Raw genomic sequence first — 22,652 nt, forward strand, 5'->3', positions numbered from 1 at the left:
GATCGCGCGGCGTCTTAAGCTTTGTTTATACTCGCAAGCCTCTGCGGATCGCGTGCGCGTCTCACCAAACGGACGAGGCGTTTATAGCTCGCTGTTGCACTATTTTTTGAACCACCAGGGGGCGACACGAGCAATAAAGTCAAAAACAAACTCAAAGAAGAGGATAGAAGAAGTCGTCCGCTGGAACAACCCTGGTGCTTTTAACATCAGAGTTTGATATATAAATACGAGAACATGAATAAAACAACAATCTTTTAAATATGTCTTTATTAAACATTATCATTTCATTAATGTTTTTTACTAAACAAACAGTACAGATATCTTAAGGTTTGTATTTTATTCCTCGTCTAGAGGTTCATTCAATACAAATATAAGCCAAACATTCTGAATCATGTAAAATAATTCGTGTTTTAAACTGCAAAGTTTCCATACTTTACTTACAGAGTGTCAGATAAATATATACATTGTTTTGCTTGGATTGATCAAAGAGATACGTCACAGGCTTGCCTGCTCGGACAGAATCGCCTCGAGTTCGGTCATTTTCAGATGCAGAGCCGCGCGGAAAGTTTAAAAAAATGCCGTGCACAGCGCCACGCGAAATGGGGTCTCGCGCACCCCGTGTGGACGCGTCGAGTATAAACATAACTTTAACAAACGGTCTCTGTGCGTTGCGCTGGGTGCAGAGTGCTCATGGGAGTTGTGGTTTTCCAGTGTCGCATTGCGCATTGTTTATCATTTCGCATAAATTTTAAGAAAACTACAATTAAAAAATTATATTCAACCTGCCAAAGTGGCTAGTGAGATTGTCTGTCTTACCCGCCACAGCCGAAATCTACCCGCATTTGGCGGGTTGGTGGGTGTTAATGTCAAGCCCTGTTTACATGTATAGTTATAGCTGGTCTATTCGCACTGGATTAGTATTACCTGAGGTAATTTTTCTGGACCTTTTTACAGAAGGTAAAAGTCGCGGTAATCTTCAATGACATTGTCAGCAATGATTACTGACATGAGCATTCGGACGGGACTAAAATCACTGGGAAGCTGTGATAAAAATTGTTTAAACCCACCTCCCTATGTAAAACCAATCCCGTCCGAATAGTACTTGTAAGTACATGCAAAAATTTCCACTTCTAAAAAAGTCCCTTTTCACTGTCCTTTCTGAATAAAGGTAATATAGCTCAACAATTCAGTCAGTATCCTAATGCAGTGGTTTTCAAACTGGGGGCCGTGAGATGGTGCCAGGGGAGCCCCAGTTTTATGACATTTTATGAAATACATTAATTTATCATGAATTCTGTGTAATTAAACCTAAAAAAATAAGGCTACTAACCAAAAGCACTACTTTTTTGTATAATTTAATGTTTTTTTTTTATTAAAATGTTGAGTTTTAGAACAGTTTTTTTGTCACAAATTTTCTTTGGGGGGCTGCGAAGAATAGCACCGTACACAAGGGGGGGCCGCACGCTGAAAAAGTTTGGGAACCACTGTCCTAATGTAATCAGTAAACCTCTTTAAACACGCTCACATTATTTTAATTTATAAAGTTTTAAATATGGGTATTTTTCTTACAAAATCTAATCGATTACCCTCAGAAGGGCCTGTATTTATCCCCCTGGAGCCGTTTGGATTACTATTGTGAAGGATGCACATTCTTTGGAATTGAAGGAAGTCTACCCTATTCTAACTGTTATAAAGCTTGGAAGAGCTCTGACATTTTCTCAAAGAACTGTTAGTAATGTGTTTGTCTGAAAATGATGGACATGTGTATCTCAGATGGCTTCAGGTTCAGTAGATCTGGTCATAATTTTCATTTTTGAGCAAAGTATCCCTTTATGCGAATTTGAAGCGCAAGTTTTTGACAGTGGATAGATGCCAAGTGCATGGGTCATTACACCATCTGTGATAGAGGTGACGTTTAACGGCTTACACATCTGAGCTTTTCATATTGTGTAATAGTTGCTGTGTTTTTCAGATGTAAAGTTCCTTATTCCAAAAATTAATTGGTAGTTCAACTCCATCCTTTCACTAAGTTTGCTAATGTTTGTCTTTTTGTGCTAGTTTAATGTAGACATGACTGAGCGCTGCAGGTGATCATCAGTTAAAGTGATTGTTCGGAGAGAACAAAAACTTTTTTTGGATTACCTGACTGATGGGACATCATGATAGCTGAAAGTAACCTATGAATCTAAAAACCAAGCGTTTTCGTGACACATTGGTCTCTACCTTTTAATAGCTTTTTTCTTTCCTGTAACTCTTAAATGTTTGCCCAGCGGAGCAGCTATCTGACATCACAAATCTTGGTCTGACAGATTGTTAGGGGAGCTTGGCTCCAGGGACCGCCCTGAGGGGAAAGTTTGAGTCGGACAGATGATCACAGTTAGACACACAATCATCTGTCTATCACAGTGTCAGAGAAACGTGGAGTGCTCTGAAGTCTCACTGCTGACAATTGTAAGTTCGGTGGCCCTCAAAAGAGCCCCAGCTGAGCGTGGCCCGGAGTGTCAGCGAAAGCACTATAGCTCACTATACTGTCAGATGATAAATGAGCACAGAACACTTACCTTTAACAAAGTTTATGAAAATAGATGGAAAGAGAAAGAAAAAGATGATTTAAAAATTTTCTTCCTGTAGCTCAAATAGTAAATAAGCATTTACTAATACTACCAATAATATACAACTATACTGTAGTTTAGATCTGGGGTCTTCAACGTTTTTTGAGCAGGGACCCCTTAGATGAGAGAGGCATGAAGCAGGGACCCCTGATACTAAATGTGTAAAACAGAAATGGAGTAAAGCACAACTATTGACCAATTAAGGACTGGAACTAACCAAACCATATTATCACACAGCCATACTATGTTAAGACGTTTATTAGCACTATTATGCTGTTGTTGTATTAGCATCATTTTCTGTTTTTTTTGTTATTGTTAAAAAGTCTAATTATTATTTTAAGATATTTGCAGTGCAATATATTTTCATTTTACTGTGAGGTGGACAATTACACATTTACCTGAACCTGCTTTCAGGTTTTAAAGATGACTGATCATGGTGAACTCTGGTGGGGATCAAGGTTGTGCTATTTATAACAACTGAGGCCTCTCTCGTGGATCATCATTGTCGCGAGATTGAATTACGTGTGTTTATCTTCATCATATCAGACTCAGGAGATCAACATGCAACAGGTCTGCAGCATCTCTTTGGGGCAACTTACCGAGCACCATCACAGCAGGCGTTTCATTGATTTAAATGCGAGGGATAGTTTTATTACAGTTTATAATGCACATTTGGTGTGGTGTCATTTGCCTGCCGAATTAGTGCTTTTAGCAATAAAAACTGAATGGTTTGAAACAGTAAAGAAAGATGAGAACATTCACGCTTATTCTAACATAAGATTCTGAAAGAAAGCCTTTTGTGCCTATATGATTTTTATCTGTTTTATGATGCTTTTCTGTCGCTACTGCTGCTTCTTGAGTGGGCACTTAGTCTTCAGATACTATGATTTTGCCCAAAGGCTCAACTGAGTGCGCGCCTTCAATAAGCCTATGCGGCCGGGCATGTGCGCAACTAAAAGGGAACATGTAATGTTTTGTATATATGTTTTATGTTTTTAACAACAAAAAAATAGCTTGTGAGTAAACATCATTTGGCAGACCCCTGGCTGAAGCACCATGTTTTAGACATTGCTTTTTCTCCATTAAAGGGACACTCCATTAAAAAAAAAAAATAGGCTCATTTTCCAGCTCCCCTAGAGTTAAACATTTGATTTTTATTGTTTTGAAATCCATTCATCCAATCTCTGGGTCTGGCGGTACCACTTTAGCATAGCTTAGCATAATCCATTGAATCTGATTAGACCATTAGCATCATGCTCAAAAATAACCAAAGAGTTTCTATATTTTTCCTATTTAAAACTTGACTCTTCTGTAGTTACATTGTACCGAGCCCCTAAGGTGACATTGGAGTAAAAAAAATCTAAAGTTTAGTTTCATGTGCTCACGCAAAACCTTCATGTGCAGAATGAGAGCATAGTTCCTAGTCAAATCGGCCTAGAAAGTCGCAATTTGAATTTTTTGTCAGTCTTAGTACACAATGTTACGGAGCCCCTAAGGGGACATGGAGCAAAAATTAAATAAAGGTTAGTTTTGCGCGCTCACGTGAAACTATCGCATGCTCGCGTGAAACTATTGCATGCTCGCGTGAAACTTTCACATAGTTTCAGGTGAGCATCCGATATTTTCACATGCTCGCGCGATAGCTTCACGTGAGCGCGCAAAACTAAACTTTATTTAATTTTTGAAAATGAAAGTTTCGCGTGGGCACATGAAAGTTTCGCGTGAGCACATGAAAGTTTCGCGTGAGCACATGAAACTAAACTTTATTTAATTTTTGCTCCATGTCCCCTTAGGGGCTCCGTAATATTGTGTACTAAGACTAAGACAAAAAATTCAAATTGCGACTTTCTAGGCCGATTTGACAAGGAACTATGCTCTCATTCTGCCGTAATAATCAAGGACTTTGCTGCCTTACCATGGCTGCAGCAGGCGCAATAATATTACGCAGTGGCTAATATCAGGGGACTATTTTGGGGTGCTGCGTAATATCATTGCAGTTTTAAATGGGAAAAATGTCAAAAGTCTGGTTATTTTTGAGCGCGCCGCTAATGGTCTAATCAGATTCAATGGATTGTGCTAAGCTATGCTAAAAGTGGTACCGGCAGACCCGGAGTTCAGCTGAATGGATTCCATAAAGATAAAAATCAAATGTTTATCTCTAGGGCAGCTGGAAATAAGCCTATTTTCCTCATTTTTACCTTATTTTTGTGTCCCTTTAATGACTGTGTCTTTGACAGGAACTTCTTAATTTTTATTGGATAAGAATTATGTACATGATCATTCATAATGCTAATTTCCGTCTTCACATTTGTTGTAATGAACTTGGAAAGGTTTCTGTTTTTACTCCGACATTATTCCCACCTTATCCCAAGCAATCATGACTTTTGCGAAAATCTCACACTCTTATCTGCTCTGTCACAGCGGTACTTGACAAACTTCATTTCCTTTCCCTCCTCTGGCCTTTCTTCTGAGATTAAAAGCAGCGAGAATGTGTTCAGGAATGACAGAGAGGCACTTTCCTTCTGTGCACAGCATTTCTCGGCTGGTATCTAGGCCATGAAGTTGGCCAGTGAGAGCCAGGTCTTCAGACAATTTTTTCATTCCCTTTGTGTATTCAGAATCCGGGAGTCTGGTGGATTGTTGTATTAAATGCAGTCTTTTTGACCACATCATTTGCCTTTGAGGGGCTTGCACCAAGCATCGACTGCCACTCTTATTTTTCCTTTTTAAATTCTGAACAGGATTTGGATGAAGCAGATTCCTCTGAATGTGTAATTCAGTTTTAGTGTTTAATCAATAGCATCCCTGAAATAAAGTTTGGAAGGTCAAGTCTTTGGATTCAGGCTTCTCATAGAAACATTAAACAAGAGACTGTCGTGGATATGACGCACGGCCCTTGTGAAACAGAATAACGGTTTTGTCTTCAAGTAATTTTGCAGGATGATATTTTTTTATCCACAACACATGCACCCCGCTGTAATTGTATGACAAAATGCTCTCGCTTGCCACAAAACATTATCATCACAATTTAGTTTAGCTTTCTTTCTCTCTGTTGCAAATCCTTGTGCACCTGCTCAGTGTTAAATTACACTTCTGTAGCTGAAAATCTCTTTGCCGTTATTAGAAATTGTTCAAATGTAACAATGGGGAAATACTGATATCATCTGAAATTGTACGTGAACCAAAAAAGGTGAGTTTTTAACGCCATAAAGTACTACTAGCCTGCATCAGCTGTTTTATTTCTAGACACTTTTAATTGCTGTGAATGGGTTTTATTTGTCCACAGGTCTTGTTCGTTTGCCGAGTCCTGAGGCTTGCTTAATGATGTAATTTCCTCCTGGCACTGGATTTTGCGCCTGGAGTTCTTTCATGGAAAGGTTTACATGTAATCCAAGATGAACTGCCAAATTGTCAAACTCTTGGGGAGTTTACTTTGCCCCACTTTGTGTGCAAAGCAAGTACCTCTGTAATGTCATATCTGAATTTCCCCATCACTGTGGGGTGCATTAGTTCACTTGTTTTTTCTACGCTTTCCACCTCATATCACCCGCATATTTATTTTAAAAAACTTCAGAGGATTTTAACGGAGACGATGACTCACTAATATCTAGCGAACCTAGTGTTATTACTAGGGATGCACCGAAAGGAAAATTCTTGGCTGAAACCGAATAAAATGAATCACATGAATACCGAACAACCAATTTTCCTGTTATTTTGCCAGTTTTCTCACCATTGCATAAGTTACATTTTCACATTATTTAACAATGAACTTTTTTTAACATTCCAGCAGACATTATAGGACCTTTTTACACCTGGTCACTTTGGATAGCTCTCTGATTTGTTAAAACCGATCCGTTTAAATTCGGCCACATATGAGTCTTGTTAAATGGATATTAATCCGATCTTCTATTTTCCCGCCCAAAATGCGATTACACTATTCATTACTCTGCCTTAAACTTATAATGACGCTTAAGCCCTGCACCTGCCCTGAACTTAAACGAAAGCGCACGGTCGAACGCACAGCCAATAGACCCCTTCAAGGTTTGTAAACATTGAATGGGGTGCGCGCGCAGCATGGGGTCAAACTGTTCATACCATTTAGGCGTTCTAGTTTAATCTAACAGGGCTGAAAAATGATGAGTTACCTGAAATGAAGTGAGCACTACAAACACAAGCCTCTTTGATATTTGCATTGTCCCGTCTGCACGTTTAACGGCGCATTCACACTGGGCGTAAGCGTTAACTATTAATGGAAGGCTTGTCTGAAGCGTGGCCAACAGCCAATCACAGTGGCCGCTACACATGCTCCGTTCTTCCATAAACGTAATTGGCTGGCTCTGCCTAGGTTATTTGTATAAGGCGATCTGATTGGCTGATGCACGCGTTGCCGCTTGAAAAGTTGAGAAATGTTCAACTTCTGCCGCGAGCAACGGCACTGACGCGGCGCCGACGGATCCACAATTCAGTTTGGCATCACATGACATCATGTTAACGCTGACACCCCGTGTGAATGCGCTGTAATTGCTTGCAGCCACAGATGTTGTATTTTTTGTTTTTGAGATTTTGCAGGAATTCCGAAAAACTTAACGGCAGACCTGGTGCGATTTTCAAAGCCCACAACACAAGTATGCATTTTTGACGATACCGAATAATACGCATCTCGATCTGCTGTAATGACTTTTCTGACCCCAACATGCGCAGTGGGAACCGCCTGTGACATGAACTGTGAAGGGGTCTATACTTCTAGCTTTTGTTATAAAAGGAAGCACTTATGTTGAGCGGCGGATGCGCACCTGCTTGCTCGGTCAAGCACAAGCAGAGGAAAAGTGAGAGATGGCGCAAAGATTGACAGGAGCATGACAGAGGAAAAAGCACTCAACAAAGCATTTCTGTCTAAAAAATTGCTTTTGTTAATAAACGTTTTATTTTTCGTTTAAGCGTGTTTGTCATTGTAGGACTGAGAAATTAGTTTTTTTTGGGACAAATCATTTTGGTTGCAGAACATTTGGTGCATCCCTAGTTATTACTCATAATATAAATGGATATCGTCATGTATCTGTTACACTGTGATCAAATTGGGGTTTAACACAGTGTGTATTTTTGCAGAATGTGTCTTGCCTTTTTGTGATGCAGAGGCTTTCTGTAAATTTAGATCCCTGACAGATTTATTGGCATGTTTTAATCGATCTCTGTTAGTCATTACTCTCTAACTGATTTTTGGTCTTGTTTGGTCGCATCAGTTAATTTAGTTTTTCTTTCTCTCTCCTAGCCAGCATCAACTCATTGCCCCCTAAGACAGCTGTTTTATATTCCCAATGATAATTTTAGTTACTTGTTCTTTCCTTAATATAAGAAACATGCTGACAGGATACAGAATAATAGCACATTTATTGACATGCTATTTGATGTAGGCGTGTAAAAACAACATTCTGATGAGACATTTTAAGATTTTAAAGGAATTAGTTTATCCAAAAATAAAATAAAGATCTCTATCCCACACTCATGACATTTTAAACTCTTATTGTGTTATTATTTGGTGAAAACTTGAAAGTTGTGTTTATAGCGACCACAACTGTCTGCAGACTCAAAGAAAAGCACCATACAAGTATTCCTTATGACTCACGCTCTATAGTCCAGGTCATCTGAAGCAATATGATAACTTTGTGTGAGGGAAAGAAAGAAAATGAGATTTGAGTGCTGTGGAGGAGAGGAAGAATTTCTGAGAATGGCCTGAACTTCAGTTGGTTCCTCAAGCAAAGCTGCCGTGTGGCTTCAGAAGGTGGTTTTTATGTTATGGTGTACCGTGTCAGTGAAGTTTAGTTTTACACAACAGCAGTGCAAAATTTAGCTAACTATTCCAGAAGTTCTTTCCAAAGATTTTCCTAGTTTTTTCCAAAACTTTTTTTTTTTAAGTTTTTTTCTTTTAAACTTAAACAAATGATAAACTTTATCTGTTTTGTGAAATCATGCAAGCCCCACATATTTTGCACACAGAAATCTGCAATTTATGCTGTGAAAGTGCAGTGTATTTGAAAAAATGCGTCCCCCGCAAAGATATGAGGACTTTGACTGATTAAGGGTTAAGTCATGCGGTCGCATAATCACGTTTTTCTGGAGGGAATGCATTTATATTATTATTTTATTTTATTGATTTAATTAATTTATTTATTTATTAGATGCTGTCAGTAGTCCCTTTCACACATACAGGGCCCTATTTTAACGATCTAAGCGCATTGTCTAAAGCGCACAGTGCAACATCTAAATGGGCGTGTCTGAATCCACTTTTGCTAATTTAACAACGGGAAAAAAAATTTGTGCGCCGAGCACATGGTCGAAAAGGGTTGGTCCTTTTTTTTAATGAGTAATGGGAGTATTTTGGGAGTAACGTGCAATAAACCTATCAGAGTCTCAGCTCTCATCCCTTTTATAAGCCAGTTGCGCTGGCGCTATGTCTAATACCCATTTAGATGATGGACTTTGTAAACTGAAAAACTAAGCGGAGGAAGAAGATCCCCAGTTTAAGATTAATGTTAAATAATTGTGTTGTTTTTCACTTGTATTGAAATTATTTTTTTATTAAAACCTTTAAAACCCGTTTTCTTTTAGTCATGGAAGTAAAAAGCAGGCTTTTAATTGCTTTAAATGTATGGCTATCCAATATCATAAAAAAATAATTTAATAAGTATGTAAGAAAAGGTATGTACTGTAAAAATACTTTTAAAACCGATGCATTTGTTTAAAGCAAAGCATTTATTTACTTTCCAGGCTGCAGGTGAAGCAGCTCTTTGTGCCTTTTAACGTCTCATAATTTGTCCTCATTTATGTCCAAGAGACTCAATAATAATCTTTTACATTCAATCCTTTAATCTTTCATATTTAAAAGCGTTTTTGTGCTGCTGCACATTTATGTATGTGATAAGCAAACCCGCATTGTCGTTCCATTTATAGAAGCATATTACTAATGCTCTCTTTAAATAACAAAAAAAATATTGCGTAGTCTATTTTAGTTGCCTTAAAAAAGCAACGCGCCAACAATGCACCTGAACACACCTCGTTTTTACACCAGAACGCCCATTGACTTAAAAATGGGCGCAAATGCATTTGCTATTTAAACAACGTGGTTCTAAACGTGAAAATGATCATTGCGCAGGGTGGAAACTAGCAAAAGACATTGCATTGCGCCGGGTGTATGATAGAGCCCACAGTCTTAACTGCAATTTACCAGTAAATTACCAGTAAACCGGTCATGTGGGAACAGAACCTTTTTGGTAAATCAGTGCTGCCAATTTACCATAAGAGAGGTTGTCAGATTACCAGTTTTGTACTGGTAAGCGCTATTTGCAAAAAATATATATAACCGGCATTCAGAACGCACAGCTTCAGGCCAATCAAAACGTTTTGATATAGAGGACGTGTTTACCCCCGCACTGTTACGGACGTTACCGCACTCACGCTGCTTAAAAGTAGATTTTTTTCACCAAAGTTGTTTAAAACAGCTTACCATCTATTTGCCGAATTGCTGACGTCCTTAGCACAACCTCTGTAAAGCCTAATGTGCCAACAGTAAGACGCTGGTTTCGATTGACGTCGTCTATGTTGTTTGGTCACTAGCAACTTCATCACTGTTAGCGTTTGCCACAGATGTGAAAAAAAAAACAGATCGTGGATATGAAGTCATAACCGCCATTTTTTACAAATACAACACTGAGCTCGCCAGCTGTGCGCCACAGGTAACTTCCGCTTTCTCTCCAAGTTTACCGGTATTTTGGTACTGATGTGTGAATGATATCTTACAGGTAAAAAGACGGAACATCACTGCGTGTATCTGTGAACATCACATTTTTGTATGTACTGGTAAATTTATTCTGGTAAATTCATTCTGGTAAATTCATGGTTATTTTACCAAAACTACTGTGTGAAAGAGGCTAGAGTGATGTCAGCATTTGTTTCTTGACAGTTTGGGTCATCACAGGTTATCACAGCTGTTTCCCTCAACCCATCCCCATCAGTAGATTAGCATTTATATATCCAACATTTTCCAACCATGGAAATCCTAAATAAGTAATTAGTTATCTGCAGCCTGCAGATGAGCATTGCCATTTTTTCGGGGAGAAAATGATTGCATCAAGTCAGTTGGAAATTTCAATTCCGGACAACCTTTTTTCTTAAGCTAGTGCTCCCTCAACCAGCCATACTGAAAAATTCTGTCAATAAGGATTATTTGTCATCTGTTTACATAATTCACCTAAATTACCTTCTGTAGTATGCAGCAGTGATAATTTCTGTTATTTTGTGGAATAATCTGCAAGCTATAAATTAGGAAAGTCAATTTATGCATTCCCCATATTCCATGATCGCTTAAATTCACGATCAATCAATCGAATAATCATTAAATGTAATTGTGCAATAAGCCTTTACTGCAATGGCATATACTGTAGCCAATGACATGAAAGTTTGCGTAAATGGCAATCAAAACACCAGCTTCCTCACCCAAATTCACATTTGTTTTTGTCTTAAAGGTCACGTTCTTTCTGATCCCATTTTTTTTTAACCCTAGTTAGTGTGTAATGTTGCTATAATAGCATAAATAATACCTTTAAAATGATAACGCTCAAAGTTCACTGCCAGGCTTTATAGTTCTTTAACATAATTTGCCTTTCAAAGCCTACAGCGAACGGCCATTTTGGACTGCAGCCCTCTACTTCCTGCTTTAATGATGTCACTAGAACAGTTCTTTGACTAAACTCCGCCCACAGGAATACGTCAGTCGCAAGCTAAGCTAATGGCAAGCTAAGCTGCTATCGAATCACAACACACTAAACAAACTACACAATCAGAACTTAAAGTGTATTTCTAAAGGAGGGACATCATAGAACAAGGAAGACATCAGCCTGTTTTGAGGACAGTCAAAACAGTGCTATAGAGATAAGTAAATTGTGTGACCATTACATTAGATTTAGCAGCTTGACCTTCTTTTTATTTTTAATGATGCAAGATCCCCGACCTTAATTTCCCTGCAACTCATTTTCAATCTTCACTTTTATTTGCCCATTTGTTTTGCTGTTCCGGCTGGTGGCTTTGCCCTTTCCTGACGTGAGGTCAAAAGTTTAAGGACATCACGCATGTTACGTTGCTATGTAGGCCTATGTCTGTAAACTTATTAAAGAACCTAATAGAATATGAAAATATATATTCCCAAATATTTATTAGAAGCTATAGGGAATTGCACGTAACATACAAGGTGTTTTTTTATTTAGTTTTTAACGACCCGCCCAGCAAATAAAGTGACATTTCTTTACCCGAGGGGCCCGTGGGTTATCAGACATCTCGCGCATCACTAATGCTAGTGTAATTGTAAAATTAGTCGATGTAATAATGGTGCTTTGTAATAAAATATAATGACTACTAGACACAGGGGCGGTTTCCCGGGCAGGGCTCATCCTAGTCCCAGACTAAAATGAATGTTTGAGCAGTCATAATTTACCAAAACACATTCTAAAGCATGCAAGTCCATGTCAGGAAAAAAGGTTTCATTATCAAGTATTATTTTTCTAGTTGTTCACCTCACTTTCAGAGTCGTTGATACAATGTTTGTTGTAATTATATCCAAAAAGCATACGAAGGGCACTTTTCCTGTTGCACCTCCAGCTTTGACATGGAGCGCACTTTCAGCAATGACAAAAACACTTTATTTATGGAAATAGAAACCTTAGGTATTCTACCATTAGAAAACCCGCAATAGTCAACTTGGCTAGCGTGCAGCGCCTCAGCCAGTCAATAATGATCAGTGACATCTGTTGCGGGCGTTGAGATCAGTTACAGTTTACATTTTACGGTTTCTTGCCAGAATTTAAGATTACATGTTAATCCTTAAAAAACGTCCTCTGGTCTCCTTCCCTGTGTATAGCAGCGTTTTTATGCTAAGCTTGCAGGCTTCCCTAGAGAGTGTCTTTGCTTTCAGTAGGCTAATTATTTTGGCTTTGAAAAAGCCAATATATTGTTATTGCTTTTAAACTTATATCTTATTATTATTCTACCCCCTCAAAATTTCTGACACTAACTCGTCCTAGACCTTTCAAGCTACATGTACCAAATTTTCCACGGACCTTCAGACAGGTCTGACTTAGTGTGCTATATCTTTTCTAACTGATGGGACCTTCCGAATTCCTAAACTAGGCGCTCAAACACCCCAAAATTCCCATTGACTTAACGTTGAGACAAACTTTGACGGGTCATAGCTGCGAGTGAGAACCTTGTAGAAACTTGTGGCTCACCACATTTAAGCTTCATGCTTATCATGCTAGCATCATGCTAGCTTCATTCTTATCATGCTAATCATGTTAGCTTCATGCTTATCATGTTAACATCATGCTAAATCATGATAAATCATGCTACCTTCATACTTAAACATACTAACTGCCAGATAGCCTACTAAACTAAACTTCTGTCAAACCGTTTTAAACGTTCAGGCTACGTTTTTTCAAGCCAACATAAAGTTTGTCTTCAAACTTTAATATCTAGTTGTATTTACAATTTCTGTATCAGACCCAAACAGATCCACGGCGGGTGCCATTTCGTGCAGCTCTGCGTTGGTAGCCAGCCGTGGATGGCCTTGCTTTTTCGACTATCATTAAGTTTGATCGATTAAATTATTATCACCAATTAATCAAAGATCGATTTATTGTTAACATCCTTGGTATAAAAAAGTCACAGACATCTGTTCTGCATTAAATTATTTAAAGCTTTGACAATATTCACACACAATTTCTCTTCTTTCTCCACCTGTTAATGCCTGTTGCACGGCATGTGTTCATAATGTTTGTCAGCAGGGGTTCATGTTTAGGGGTATTGGCCAAAGACTCCATAATGTGACTGTGGCAGGAAGAAATAAGGCATTAACGTCAACCCGGATATTTTTTTCTTTGCAAGTTATTTGCAGACAGAGATGGACTTTAGCTTGCAAATTTTGCATGTGGCCTCGTTTGCATGTTGTACACAGCTGGCTTGTGTTATGTTATTGCTTTTCGAAATATTGACACTGATTTGAGAACGAAAGAGTGAGTGTTGCACATCAGGCCTGCTTTATAAACAGTACATTTATGCAGAATTCATGCCATTGAACCCTATTGCATGTCTCTCTGCAGAAAAGGGAAGCATTTTTTGTTTCAAAACATTTAAATGATGACTTTTTTGCATGTGCTGGCACATCTGTTAATGTTGCAGTCACTTTTGGAATTTGTGATTGATTTTTAACATGCTGTGAGAGGTTTTTATTCAACCTGTGGTACTGATTGGAAAATATTTTTAAGTATTTTACTTTTTTACCATTTGTAATGCTTACAGACAGTTTTATCCATCACTGTGTTCTTTTTCAGGCGCTGGTGGATTTCTTCAGTGAGAAGAATTGTGACGTGACTGAAAGACTGAAGATGTTTTACACCTGCAGGGCTCCGCCTCTTTGGGATCTGCAGGTGAGCTTAACATCTCTTATATGTGACCCTGTCTGAAAACCAGGCTAAAGTTTCATAGTCTAAAACCCGTACGTCCACACAGAGATCCGTTTAGCTAGATATGTTTTGTCCTGACGGATAGAGCGTTTTGGAAGCCTGAAATCGCTATTTTATTGTAACCGGGTCCCAGAGTGGATAAATCTGAACATGACGTTCTTCAGGTTTCATGTGTACAGTTAATCCATATATTTTGTGATACGTTGATGTCATCACCATAAGTCTCGACCCTAGTCAGACACTGCTACGTCACTTAACAGCAGCAAAGATGACAATGGGGCTGCAGAAGGTAGTGCACCTATTGGCATTAATCAAAGCAAAATCTTCTGCTCTTGTGCTACTAAGCTGAACAACAAATTATTATGGACAACAACATAAAGGTTAATGGTGTATGCACAACATACTGGTCTGGCATGTACACTAAATCGGTTTGAGTCGGTTTGAGTGGTTTTGTGTGTACACACATATTGTTTAAGACGCCGTAAAATATTTTTTTGGAACGAGGAAATTAAAAGATTGATAAGGAAAGCTCTGGCTTAGTGTGGATATGGCCTAAACCTAAGATTAGGAGCATCGAAGTTTGATTTTATATAATGATTTCATATTAATTTTAATGAATTTTCAACATTAAGTTCGTATTAAAGATTGTAGTCCCTGCATCTGTAGTACTTAAAGTCCCTGTAAAGCCAATCTTGAAAATTGTTTCTAAACACATTATAAATGTTAGAAATGTATTGCTGAAACACGCCACAAGGACTGTAAACTATGTAGTACTGAACTGAAGAGTTTTTTTACCATTTCTTAGTTTAGGATTTTTTTAGGCGTTCCTCAAGTGGTGGCTCGATGACACACTTGAGCCAACGCGCATGGTCCCGCCCCAAAACAATGTCAAGCATCCACTCAGGTTTAAGAAGTATTTGAAAGTTCAGAGAGAGCAAAGCTTTCCCGAGAGTTGGCGTCATCTCAGCACTAACAGTGGACACGTCCCCACCATTTGAAAGCAGAGAATCGAACCTATTTTTCCAAGATTTTGATAACTTATTTTTAGGGCCGGGACTTTAACGCGTTAATTAAGATTAATTAATTACACAAAAAATAACGCGTTAAACATTTTAACGCATTTTAATCGCACTTATTAACGGAGTCATTCGTAAATGCTGCAGACCCTGTTTTAGTTCGAGAACTCCGGAGTTGTGCTGCAGTTTAAATAAAAGTAGACGGAACCTAAACGAACAGCTGATTTTAACGGGACAACGCATCAGTTTCAAAGTAAAAATTATTTATTCTGGTAAATGGAGGTTTGCAACGGAGGTTTTGCCCAATAAACATCTACCAACAAACTACAGATTATTTTAACATGTATCCTAATGTCTGTTATATGTTAATGTTTGAGTATTGCTGGGTTTAAATATTGTTGTAATATTGCTTTGTTTCAATTTAATTAGCTTATTGCGAGTTTAATTTAAGTTTTGTTTGCTACTTTAAAATGAATTTCGTTTCAAATAATTTGTCTACTAATTATAAACAATGTTTTGTTGTTAGGTTTTGTGAATATAAATTAAAAAGAACATTAAAAGCAACACCGTGCATCTCATTGATGCATATGCTACCGAATGCCAAAACATGCAATGAGTAGCCTATATCACTTAAAAATCAGCTTGGCAGTCCCCAGAAATTACATTTACACGCGCATTTAGAGCATATAGCAGCACGTTTGATTTGCGGTGTGCTTAAGACTTTCAAAAATCAACTTCATATTAATTTTAATAGGCTACTTTGACGGAGGACACGCACAGAGAATAGCGACGGCAGGTAAAGGAAAAAAGTTAAATGGTGTTTTTCTGACGAATAGAGTCAGTTTGTAAGAACATTTTTAAATGGACTATAAGATCATCAATATGAACTCTGAACAATGAACTATTATAAACATAACAGCAAGAAAACCTGAAGAGGATCTTGCAACATTAAAGAAACAAGTATTTATGTAGGCTAAAGCTATATATCACCTCTTATTTTTTAATTTTGTTAAGTTTCAATGGTAAGACTAAAAGCGCGTACATTACGCAGCGCTTTTCACATCTGAATCCCACTTAAGAAAACTATAAACGATGTGCAACTTAAAAATGTGCATAATATATTTTTTATATTTTAATTTTAATATAGGCTATATAGTATATTATGTTTTGTTGTTTTTATACGTGAGGTGGGGGATCCGCGCAAATAGGTACCGGAACACAGACAGTCAAAACAACACATATAGTGTTGATTCTGGGACAACAAACTGCGTCATCCTGGAATCCACCCATCTCTGTGTTATTATTGAAACAACACATTTTGTGTTACTTTTAACACAACATGTTTTATACTTGAACACAAAATCAACACAAAATGACACATAATGTCTTAAAATTACACATAATGTGTTAAAAGCTTACCGCACAATGATGTGTATAAAATTAACACATAATTTCTAAGAGTGTATACTAAAAATCCATGTAAAAAAATTACTTCTTAATGTTCTCAGGTCAAATATTTATATGTGATTAAAATGCGATTAATTTAGATTAATTAATTACAAAGCCTCTAATTAATTAGATTAATTTTTTTAATCGAGTCCCGGCCCTACTTATTTTATTTACTTGTTTTTTTTCTGTCATTCAAATTTGATTGGGTGGTTAATAACACTTTCTAATAACTAAGAAATGCTCCAGTCGATTGATTATATAACAGTTCTTTTTACTTCGCGAATCTAATTGGCTGATAGCTGTGATAAATTTGACTATTTTTGTAACAGTAACCGCTTTACCATTTCGTATCATTTACATATCATTCCTCCACTGGCATGAATGAATGAGGAAGGCGTAAAGCACTTGACGTGTACGGTCGCCCTTTCTGTGACTGGAAAAAGCTGCAAACAAAGAGTCACACACTCGCACATTAAGCTGCACAAATGATTAAACGACGCTGAAGATTTTTTTTTTTACTTTATAAGTCGGTTTCAAAGTACTGATAAGAACAAAGTCCAGTAAAAAAGACACTGGTGCTCTAGTACCGTGCTAAGATAAAAAAAATCAGTTTCGTATATAATGGAACTTAACATGCAATTAGTTAGTGTACTGCGTGTATCAGTAGATTAACTGATTGCATGGTGACCTAAAACGATTGACGCATTTTGCAAATGAGCAGTAAATCCTGGTGGCACTTTCAGATTTTTGTTGTGGCTGCCCACTGCGAAATGCCGCCCTATGCAGCTGCCCATGTCACCCGTGCCTAAATCCGTGTAGGGCAACAGTTAATAGGGACCCCTTTCAAATAGTGTCATGCCACGTTTTGCACATTGTTGAAGCCAGTGGTTTCCAAACTTTTTCAGCTTTTGGCTCCCCTTGTGTATGGGGCATTCCTTTGCAGCCCCCCAAAGAAAATTTATGACAAAAACAGTTAAAACATATTAAGCAAAACATATTAAATTATACAAAGTAGTGCTGTTGGTTAGTAGGATTATTTTAGGTTACACAGAATTCATGATAAATGAATGTATTTTAAAAAAGAAATTCATAAAACTGGGGCCCCCTGGCACCATCTCGGGGTATATAATAATAAAAATCAAAACTGGATTGGGTATGAACCGGTAAATCATCCAGCACTAACATGATGTACTTTAAGTGCACCTATTTCATTGCTAAAAATGTCATTTTGTGTATTTGGTATAATACAATGTGTTTGTGTGGTTTATGGTTAAAAAACACATTATTTTCCACATAGCGTACATTTTGGTAGCTTCAGATTTCACTTTCTTCCTAAAATGAACTAATTTGGTACCAAATCATGTGAAAAACTTTTTTAAAGAATTTCCATTCAGGTCTGCCGTGGTATCTTTTGAAGGTCTGGAGACCTTAGTGAAATAACGAATGAATGATTGAACAGGTAAATCAGCAATGAGTCGATCGATAAATATGAAATAACTTTGAGAGGCTTTGGGTTTAAGTGGATCGTTTGGATCTTTAATTCAGCTTTATCTATTTTTTTCTCCCTTTTCCATCTTAATTACACCTGAATTTATTTCTATGTAGGGTATAATTGACACATAATAAAGCTAGATTACCGGAGGTAATTCAAAGCTAAAATGATTGACTCGTCTGCCTGTGCCTAAATTGATTTGCTTGCATATTTTCTGTCATTACCCGTCGCAGAAGTGCGTCGAGCCGATCACCGCAAATGAGCACGGGCAGACGTTATTTATTTATATTTTCAAAAACCCATTCGAGTAAACTCAACAGCTGGGTTACACAGCCCATATCTCAGCCATTAGCGCCTTGGCAGTTATAATACCGAATTTCTTTTGCGTACACGGTGAAGGCGTCGGAGGGAACGAGACGAGGGGTTTATTTTGACAATGTTTGTCAGGTAATAGAGAAACACGGCCTTCCAGTGTGCCTGATTGAGCAATAATACAAATAATGGAAAACAAACGTATGTTTTCTACATAAAGAGATTGTTGCATACCAAAATAAACGAGAGGAAATTGAAAGGTGTGGAGGAGAGTGGTGAATGGTAGCAGGCTGACCGGAGACAAAGGACTTTAGAGGAAAAGAAATGAAATGACTGTGGAAAGAGAGAAAGTGGATGGCTAGATAGCGTGGAGGGTTGATGTGATCAGTTCTGTGAATGACATTGCTCGCGCTTGGTGTAATAACAGTGAGCAGCAATAAAGCTGGAATTGAAGTTGCTTCTATTGCTGCCGGGGGAATCGTGCGCTACGAAACTGCAAGCAAGAGGCGAGAGCAGCATATACAGCCAGAAAAGAGCCTGCCTGTGTGTGTGTGTGTGTGTGTGTGTGTGTGTGTGTGTGTGTGTCAAAGAAGAATGGGAGAAGGATGCAGGGCATGAAGGTGTTTTTTATAGATGGAAACAGATTTCATAAATTGTAAGATTTGCTTTCAGAATGAATCATTTTGGCATATATATGAATCAACACGGTGTTCACTGCGGCAGTTTTGTGGGGGATGGATTGAACGAGAAAATAAAAAGATTGAAAGGTTGCACAAATAGAGCTGGAGGGAAGCGCCTTGATCTGTCTGTCTCTCTCTCTGTGTGTTTCTATTTTAGTGTTATTTGCACAATAAACTATTACAATCCTTGAGCCAAAAATATTTGTATTTACAAAATAAACTAAAATATTGTATTTTTTATTATATGTTTTATACACTACTTTCTTCCTCTCTCTATCTCACCTGTTTGTTAGTAGCATCACGTTCCATCTCCTGTGGCTGATAGGTCACATGATCTCAAACAGCCTCACCGGTGAATATATCTTAGATTTATGGGTACCCATAATGCCTGTGGGACGTGATATGCCACTAAAGGCGGGCGGGGTGGCGTCACGGGACAGAAAGGTGAAGGAGAAATTGAGCGGGAACCGCTCAAAGCTACGTGTTCCTGATGTCTTCCCGATATCCAAGGTTGAAGGTGACATCGGTTCGTTTCACATTTACTCTGGACAAATGAAGTTTTAAAACGGGAATGCGTGGACGTGCAGCGAGCACAATCTCCAACTCTTCATCCTTTAGGGACTTCATTCCTCCTTTACAAATGATCTGTGAATGAATCCAGGAGCGGAAAGCGTGTAAACACACATTTAACCAGCAGCATTCATCAGATGCAGAGACCGGACAACGATCATTAATATCGTGTGTGTGTTTGTGTACAGTATATAGCTGCTGTTTGTTAAGTATGACAGGACATAGTGAGAGAGATGCATTTTTACAGAAACAAGACAGAAGACGACTAAAGGGGAAAATTTAGATGTCCAAAAGCATTATCGCACTTTAAAGGGACACTCCACTTGTTTGAAAATATGCTCATTTTCCAGCTCCCCTAGAGTTAAACATTTGATTCTTATTTGATTCTTAGCATAGCTTAGCACAATCCATTGAATCTGATTAGACCATTAGCATCACGCGAAAAAATAACCAAAGAGTTTCAATATTTTTCCTATATATAACAGGACTCTTCTGTAGTTACATTGTGTACTTAGACCAACAGAAAATTAAAAGCTGTGATTTTCTAGGCAGATATGCTCGGAACTATACTCTCAAAGTGGCGTAATAATCAATGACTTTGCTGATGTAATGTGGCTGCAGCAGGCGTAGTGATATTACGCACTGCCTGAAAATAGGCCCCCCTGGTTACTTTCAATAGCAGGGGACTATTTTTTAAATAGTTAAAATATTGAAACTCTTTGGTTATTTTTTAGCGTTGATGCTAATGGTCTAATCCGATTCAATGGATTGTGCTAAGCTATGCTAAAGTGGTAGCGCCAGACCCAGAGATCCTACTTAAAAGTAGGATGTCCCTTTAAATTTGCATAAATTGCATGATTATGATTACATGTGGAATATGCTGTAATCTGAAGTGAGTTGCGGTGTATTCAAGCTATTTTAATTTGTATGTTTGTTCCCTGGCCCTGGGAATCAAACCCTTGACATTTGTGTTGCTAATGCAATGCTCTTCCAACTGAGCTACGGGAAACTAGATATTAGCTCTCCTTTTGCAATAAAAACAACTACAGTAGTACAGTACAAGTTTTTTCCCTCTTTTGTATCATGTGTTATGTCACCTGCATGATCTTTGTGGTTTTTCTCAGGAGCCAAAATAAATGCGATTTAAATCTCTGAACTGGTTCAGTTACGTTTGCTTGTTTTTGGATATTTTTGGCTCCGCGTCCACACATTTGCTTAATATGTTTGCGCATGTCTCTCGTGTGTGTTTAGAGACAGTTGGCGAGTCTGTTGACTGATTTGGGGCTGACGAGTTCTGCACTGCTGATCTACGAGCGGCTGGAGCTGTGGGAGGACGCGGTCGTCTGTCTGGAGAGGATGGGCCAACACGGCAAGGTACACGATACGCACACTTACAGTGACCCAAAAAAGTATACAGACTCTTAAAAATTGACGATTGTCATTGCATTAGCTAAGGAAAATAGAACAAGCATTTGCTTTGTTTTAATCAAGCTACAGTGTAACACAAAATATCCTTAAAAAATGACTGAAAATGACCTTGGTACCAGCTTTTGGAAAGTAACTGCAAAATAAATAAGAACAATTACAGTTATTAGTAATGTTTTTTTGGGGGGGGGTTGGTTTGTCATTTTTATTTTTTACATAGCATTTATTAATAATTACACAGTAATTCAGTCACAATCATGTTAGTTTTAACATGGCTTAAAATAGTTTTTGTTCGTGCCTAAAAAATTGTTTACCAGAATTATCCTATAATTTACTCAGCCTCATTCCATCATACTGTAGGTATGTATGACTTTCTTCAGCTCAGCACAATGTAAATTATTATATAAAAAAATGCAAGGCTCTTCCTAGCTTTGCCTTCTGCAATTATGTACCAATGTCGATCTGGATTATTGATATTCATCACCTTCTTTTCTCATCCTTTCTCTCTTGTTTGTATGTCACAAACGTCAATATATGCACAAACGACACAACTGACAGAGACACAATTGCTTTCTGTCTGTCTCCTACACATTCACCTTTTCTGTTCTCTATTACGCAGCTTTATTAAGTTACTGTCCACTTTGTCTACCAATCAGATTATAGGGTAGCTTTGAGGTCAATAAAACCAGCCAATCACTCCCAATCTAAGCTCTAATATTATAAAAATGTTCTGACATCTGATTTACTGCAGTACTTGAAGTACTTTCTCTATCTCTCTATATAAATTTCCCTGTGCACATATTAAAGTTTAATACGATAAACTGACGACCAGTGTAAAGGACTGATGCTTCAGGGAGGAAAGATGTAAAGTTTTTTTTTTTACATTTAGTCACCTTGGAAATAAAAAAGTTGAAATTTTTGATACAATTTAATATTTACATTATTTTTCTGGGACAATTTATGGGTCAGTGATGAAACAAGCTCCAAAAACATATATTTAAAAAAAAACAATTGATGCATTGAGTCAGGAACAATGTTTTTAAACATTTTAATAATTCTTTTCACAATATTTTTAATATCCACATTTGTTGATATGAACCAATTGTTTATTTGACAGATACAATTTAATGCTCCCTGATTGTTTGTTTGTTTATTTGATAGTGGCAATTATAATACTGAAAATAGTTGAACTATATAAAAACAGCTTTACCATAAAACAAAAATTTGAGAACTATAAATAATAAAAAACAATTGCAGACAACACTGGCTTGCATTTATTAAAACAAAATTGTTAGTAAATGATTAGCTTATTAAAATTATTTTGCTTATTTTTAATTTTTTTCATAGCAGTTGATTGAAAAAAAATTTGGCGAAGCTTGTTTGGTTTTCCGAAGCGATTTAATATCATCTTAACTTCAAAAGTGAAATTTTAATTTGTAAATTTTAAGGGTATAAACTGACACCTTTAATTCTACTTAACCATATGTTTGGCGACATCATTAAGTACTTTGACTTTTCATTGAATAAAATCTTGACACAGTAACTGACCATAATAACTTCACACCCCTGCTGATGTTGTTGACTTTGTC

At 37.6% G+C, this 22,652-nt stretch overlaps 1 protein-coding gene across 1 annotated transcript in view; it reads left to right on the forward strand.

Annotated features, from left to right (window-relative positions):
* The window catches only part of ttc27 (tetratricopeptide repeat domain 27), a 137,760-nt gene that overhangs the window by 77,908 nt on the left and 37,200 nt on the right, over positions 1-22,652 (forward strand). Inside the window, exons 11-12 of the mRNA XM_065297479.1 lie at positions 13,988-14,083; positions 20,890-21,012. Coding sequence (XP_065153551.1) covers positions 13,988-14,083; positions 20,890-21,012 — 219 coding nt within the window. The remainder of the gene's footprint in view (positions 1-13,987; positions 14,084-20,889; positions 21,013-22,652) is intronic.

Source organism: Paramisgurnus dabryanus, chromosome 17, assembly GCF_030506205.2.
Source record: "Paramisgurnus dabryanus chromosome 17, PD_genome_1.1, whole genome shotgun sequence".
Lineage (NCBI taxonomy): Eukaryota > Metazoa > Chordata > Actinopteri > Cypriniformes > Cobitidae > Paramisgurnus > Paramisgurnus dabryanus.